This window comes from Chanodichthys erythropterus, chromosome 13 (assembly GCF_024489055.1).
Source record: "Chanodichthys erythropterus isolate Z2021 chromosome 13, ASM2448905v1, whole genome shotgun sequence".
Classification (NCBI taxonomy): domain Eukaryota; kingdom Metazoa; phylum Chordata; class Actinopteri; order Cypriniformes; family Xenocyprididae; genus Chanodichthys; species Chanodichthys erythropterus.
Window position 1 is genome coordinate 47426021 of NC_090233.1, and position 6589 is coordinate 47432609.

General features: G+C 35.1%; 1 protein-coding gene across 1 annotated transcript; it reads left to right on the forward strand.

Annotated features, from left to right (window-relative positions):
• The first annotated feature begins 800 nt into the window (after positions 1-800).
• slc14a2 (solute carrier family 14 member 2) lies at positions 801-6078 on the forward strand. Its single transcript, XM_067407811.1, has 10 exons — positions 801-825; positions 946-1005; positions 1158-1326; positions 1961-2150; positions 2232-2360; positions 4211-4403; positions 5049-5196; positions 5285-5419; positions 5521-5570; positions 5651-6078. Exons 1-10 carry the CDS (start codon positions 802-804, stop codon positions 6014-6016), a joined length of 1464 nt encoding a protein of 487 aa, XP_067263912.1. The 5' UTR covers position 801; the 3' UTR covers positions 6017-6078.
• The last annotated feature ends 511 nt before the right edge of the window (positions 6079-6589 follow it).

Genomic DNA, 6589 nt, shown 5'->3' on the forward strand with positions numbered 1-6589 from the left:
TTATATTTAGACAACTTCTATTATTAATTGCTATCAGGATGTGAAGGGAGTTTCAACCAAAAAGTGTTTGCCTACCCTACCTTTAAGCGATTACAGTTATTTTAAATCGTAAATATATTTTACAATTTTACTGTTTTTACTGTATTTTTAATCAGATATATGCAGCCTTGGTGAGAATTAGGGACTTCTTTCAAAAAATAAAAGATAAAAATCCTTACCAACCCCAAATTTTGAATGGTAGTGTACCTCAACATGACGAGAGATGGTCTGCAGGTCTCCTGTTTGACACAGTTATGTCTCACAAATGCACTTGAACAGCCAGAGAACAGAACAGCAGTGGCCTGAACAACAGGTGCTTTTGTTGTGTTTTTTTCTACTCAGCTGATTAACAAGCTGCAACTCTACTAAAGTATGAGTTAATCCATATTCATTCTATGTGATCTGCTAATTAAATACTGAGACAAATGTTTGTTTGTTTTAGTTCAGTAACTGCATAAGAAAAGTATCAACAATTTATATCGATCAATGCTTTTTTCATAAGCCATAAAGTGTTAATTTTATAGATTTTAGCAGCTAATCAGACTCAGAGTGAAAAAGCTAAATTCGGTGACATTGCTGAAGTAGTGATCCGTGCTTAAGTAACCTGCTCAAGGACTGCAGAGAGAATGCATAAGGAATGAGAGAAAGCTTTATCACTTCATCAGCGCTGCATGAATAGAGGTGGAGCAACACATGCAGCACTATAAAAGCATCAGAGCGGTGGCTTTGTGGACCTCTATGCTTCTATAACTGGTCACATATATGCCTGGAACACAACTAACTAAGGTAGATCTCTCTCTCTCTTTCTTTGAATCTTAGTATCAGTAAATTTCTGTCTAATTTAGTATGTTGTAATGAATAATGAAATGATAAATACATAAATAATATTTAATTCTTTATTTGAAGGCTGGCCCACATTTCTGCAGAACTTTCACTTCACAGTATTCCAGTGCTCAAAACACAAAGGTGAGATGTTTCCTGTTTTTGTCTTTTGTAAAGGAAAATCCGGTCATGCTTAAGCCTGAAAGTAAACAAACCCCAGCAAAGAATATAACTCATAAAATCCTGTTTTTCATCAGCATCATTATTATACCAATGAAATCTGTGAATATTTGCAGGAGTTACAACCACTCATGGCAAATCCAGTCCATGAAACTACAGAGCAGAAGAAACAGCAGCCACAGGGACCCGAGAAGCCAAATTCACATCAGAAGTTTAAAGCAAAGATCACCCAATGGCTCTCTTACATTACTGGAGACATGGCTGTGTTCGGTGAATGGATGAAAGGTACAAAAGTAAGCTAGTTTAGATCTCAATAAGGAGCCAAATTTAGAAAGAAGAAAAAAACAAGAGCATTTAATTCTGCAAGTGAACAGTTAGGAGATTGTTTGCACACAAGTAATTTAGAAAATGATCAATGAGTTAATCATAATCAACCAGGGAAAAGCCTTGCTCTAAGCCAACTAACTATTTCGGTTTCTTTCACCACAAAGATGAATGTACAACTGTCATATTGGAACACTTTGTGTAGTTACAAAACAGTTCTGGTACTTGTAAACCTGTGGGAATCTGTTTAATGTGCTCATCTAATTAATGTACTAACCACTTTTTTTAGTCTGCATACGGACAATTTGCCTTTAGGAAGTTGGATAATGAGCGATCCACACCCAACTGAAAACCAATGCAAACAGAGGCAAACAAACAACATGCGTGTTTCCATTATTTTTTAATGACCTTTAATACTTAACCACACACACACACACAAAAAAAATAAAGTCATTATTTTAATACATTATGAAAATGTAAGGATTAGGACAATGCAAGGATTACTTAAGGATAATGTAAATACAGTTTTGTACTCAAACTTCTATGGTGATTTTCTGTATACCCACTTTTACTCTCACATGTTTACACTGTGCAGGGCAATTTATTTTGCTCCAGATTTTGGACTGGGTGCTGCGTGGAGCAGCTCAGGTGATGTTTGTGAACAACCCTCTCAGTGGACTGATCATCTTTGCTGGACTGATCCTTCAGAACAGATGGTGGGCAATCAATGGTTTTGTTGGCACTTTGTTTGCTACGATTTCTGCACTCATCCTCTGTCAGAACAGGTATTTAAGTGATGACTTATAGACTTGTAGACTTTGAGTGTGGTTTTTAGTATAATAATCAATATTTTATATTTCCCTCAGAGGAGCTATCGCAGCCGGCCTGTATGGATATAACGGCATCTTGGTTGGCCTTCTAATGGCGGTTTTCTCAAATGCAGGAGATTGGTACTGGTGGCTGCTTCTTCCCAACATCTTCATGTCAATGGCATGGTGAGTTCATGTCTTGGTTCTTCAGATCATTTACGGCTAATTTGGGCTTGTATCAAAAAAGGAAATAACTAAAGGCTGGAAAACACTATTGCACAGTTTCCCTTGCAGTCTGAATGAGTTAATGTTAGTTGCCGAAAGTCAGATCAAGTCTGCAGAAATTTGGTCGGAGGAGTTGGTCGATTTGATAGAAAATCATGTATGATGGCTACAGATTTTTTAGCTTCTGACTAAGAATCCATCCAGTTGATGGATATCAAGCATGTTTGATATTTTGAGGTGATTTTAGAACACACTTTGTTTTTATTTGTAATGTATCACCTAGCAACACTGCTGTGTTCGGAACGACTTGAAATTGTGGTAGTTTGTGATCCTTAGTCGTTTAGTGTATGATGCCCAGTTTTTCTCTGTAACCATATTACAAATCGGCAAGTGTAGGATGCCTAGTATTTTAACCCTTAAATGCATGACTGTTTCACCGATCATTCTTACATATTCGGGTCTTTATCGCCCCGGATCAATATCTAACATTGAAGGATTCTACTTGTCACGATAATATAAAAAATATGATATAAGAATAACTATTACAGAAGAATAAAATAAATCATATTATGTTACCTTTTGGAGCTTGAAAGGGCTCGGTTTGGGCAGATATTTTATGCCATCATCACTGTCCTCGTCAGAGCTCATTTTCCAGTAAATTCAGCAAATAATAGGCTATTTTTATGTTTGAGGTCACAAATATGAGCACATTCGCGATCTCAAACATATTCTCAAAACTATATAATTTTCAGCATCTTCAAAATCAATATTTCGATCGCTAACATCTTCACCGGATCCATCCAGTGACAGTTAAAGCCATATTTGATTGCGTTCAGTACTTGCTCTGCAGTAAATCGCTGAGCCATTTCATGTTTTTCTTATTATTTCATTTTCTGTCTGAATGAGTCGTCACTTCAGCATTGTGTATCAGACAATAAAGATGAATTGCACTTATTCCGTCATCTAAGATTCAATTATTGTTGTGCAGAAAAAAAATACGTACACTCATACACACCTCGGGTCGTTAGCGACCCTATACAATTTTTACCAAAAATGAATACAAAAACAGGCATTCTTTTATAATTTTATGATTTTTTTCTTGTTATATTCTTTATAATAAATTGATTGAGGAACACCAAGAAGGTTGACGTCTAACTTTAAAAAATGAATGAGGAGGAGGGTAGGGAATGACGTCCCGGGTCACTTAAGACCCGAGGTATGCATTTAAAGGTTAAAATTTGTTCGGATTTTAAAAGTCATGTATTCTAGGAGACATTCCAGGAAGGACAAAAATGCAAGAAATTTAGCTTCTTCAAGGGCAGATAACTGTGACATACTCAAATGGAATGTTCCATCAGTCAAAGACTGTCATATGATTGATGTACTGAAGTTGTGTCACATGGTAACAGAATGTTCAAAAAGATTTTTTTTCTGCATAGGGTTATGTAAGGACAAAAGGACTTATCTGATTGTATTTGCATACATTTTAGTTATTCATGCTGGCATTTTTTTACTCTGCATAGTTTTCTTCATTTTTGAGGGCATGTCATGAGACACATGAATCTGATTGGACACATACACTTACACACCTCCAAGACACTGGAAGCATTTTCCTCCCTAAAAAGTGTATTGATTTTACAGACTATACACAATGCCTTTTATTATTTGAATTTAGCAGCTTTTGTTTTAGAAATTGTTTTTTTTTTTTTTTTACCCAGTGACTGATATTTGGGTCACAACCAAAAAGTTGAAAACCAGCAGTTTAGACTCTGAGCTGAATTCTAGAATCCTAGCTGTGTTGTTTTCTCCAGTCCCATAGTGTCCAGTGCCTTGGCTTCCATCAACAGTCGGTGGGACCTGCCAGTTTTCACCCTGCCTTTTAACATACTAGTGTGCCTTCATATGGTGGCTACAGGCCACTACAATCATCACTTCCCGCAGATTCTCATCCAGCCATACACATCCTTGCATAACATGACATGGTCCGAGCTGGATTATGCTAAGGTAAGAGCTATCAAGTGAAAATGAGGCCAAAATCAAAGAAGTGAAAGCTGTCCCAAAGTTGCATCTTGATAAAGAGCCACTTCCCCAGAATGAGAAAGGGTGATTATGCAACAGTGTATTGTGAACAGTTGAACAGGTGATTATGTATCAGGTCTGCTTTAGGAATCTTCTAGATGTTACATGACACTGAAGAGAGCAGGTTTATCACGTGAAACTGTAACTGACATTATGGAATTCAATCTAGCAGGAAATTCCAGATTTTTTGCTCAAATTTAATTAACCTATTTAAAGTCCTATGGCAGGGTAATCTCCTAAAAGGCTAATCTTACCAAATACATAGTTTGGAATAATTAAGAATTTTGAAAGAAGTCTTTTATGCTTACAAAGGCTACATTAATTTAATGAAAAATACAATAAATATTTTCAGTTTGAAATTAGCTGTTTTCTATTTTAATATATTTTAAAATGTAATTTATTTCTGTGATTGAAAAGCTGAGTTTTCAGTAATTATTCTAATATGCACATTTGGTGCTCATTTATTATTGGTGCTTAATTATTGGTTCTTATTATTAATGTTGAAAATAATTGTTTCTGCCGTAAAATATTATAATATATTAAATATAATCTTTTTTTTTTTTTTTACAGCTTTTCCGCTCAATTCCTGTGGGTATTGGACAGGTGTATGGATGTGACAATGCTTGGACAGGAGGGATATTTATGATTGCCTTGTTCATCTCCTCACCCATAACATTTGCACATGCAACTATTGGATCAGCAGTTGGTATGGTGTCAGGTAAGAGATGTATTAGAATATTTAGTAATACATATCATCAGCATTAAACAAATTTTAAGATTGACAATTAAGGTAATGTAACTTTCAGGTCTTGCTCTTGCTGCACCATTCCAGAACATCTACTTTGGCCTGTGGGGTTATAACTGTGTTTTGGCCTGCATTGCCATTGGTGGGATGTTCTACGCTCTCACATGGCAGACACATCTTCTGGCTGTGGTCTGTGGTAGGTTCCTATCAGGCATTTCCTTTCCTTCTTGATTATGTAAAAACAATTTCCTATAGTTATGGGCAAATCACTGAAATTACAATCTTGTTTTCCTGTAGCATTCTTCTGTGCATATCTCGGCTCGGCAATTGCGAATGTGATGTCTACCGTACGTATTATACACCCAAAACATAAAATTTATACACAAATTTCTGTGATTTTAAATGGTTTTACATGGTATTTCAACAGTTTGGACTCCCAGCATGCACCTGGCCCTTCTGTCTTTCTGCCCTTACTTTCCTTTTGATCACTACGGAGACAAAAAACATTCATAAACTGCCTCTTGCTAAAGTCAATTACCCTGAGAAAAACCTGATATACTTCTGGAAGATGAAGAAAGAGGAGAGAATCGACAAACAAAGGGAAAATCAAGAGAAGATGCAAGTGAAAGATGTAGAATCACAGCTGAAAAAAGAAGAAATAATAGTTGCAATGGAAAAGAAAGATCAAGAGCATCTGAATGTTTTCACCGTGGAAGTTCAGCAAGAGGAAACCACAGAGAGTAGAAAAAATAAGAATTCAGAGGCAACTGAACTTCATTTAACTCAATTATAAATTTCCCTTAAATGGTTCACATGATGTTTATTTGCAGAAAGAAAATGCCACACAGAAATAACTAAGGGACACTTCTATTTTTAAACATCACACTCAATACTTTTTTTACTTTTTTTTTTTTACTTTTAAACACCCTTTTCCTTTTTTAAAAACATTTGTCTGTTTAAAAAAAAGACAAATACATTTCCCTCAGCAGAAGCATCTATTATTAATTATATATATATATATATATATATATATATATATATATATATATATATATATATATATATATATATATATAAAAACAAGACATTATCTAGTTTGTAGAAATGTCATTTTGAAATGTCAGTTATTTTTCTTTTGGTGTGCTAGTCACGTTTTAGCTTCCAGGCAGGGAGGCAGATATACAAGTATGAACATGTGAATGATGAACAGATGAATGAGAACGTATTATGAGATAGCCTGCACTATTTCAGTATTTTCATAATCTTTAAAACAGCTTTGTGCCTTATTTTTAAAATGACTTTTATAAATTTCAATAAAAATATATTTTTTACATGAAAGTTCTCAGTCTGTCTTGTTTGGAGAATA

What these genes read in the sequence shown, in the direction of transcription:
- slc14a2 (XM_067407811.1), top strand. Translation starts at nt 802, where the DNA reads ATGCCTGGAACACAACTAACTAAG. An exon ending in CTGGAACACAACTAACTAAG is followed by an intron (nt 826 to 945) that starts GTAGATCTCTCT and finishes CTTTATTTGAAG; the next exon opens with GCTGGCCCACATTTCTGCAG. An exon ending in ATCTTCATGTCAATGGCATG is followed by an intron (nt 2,361 to 4,210) that starts GTGAGTTCATGT and finishes TGTTTTCTCCAG; the next exon opens with TCCCATAGTGTCCAGTGCCT.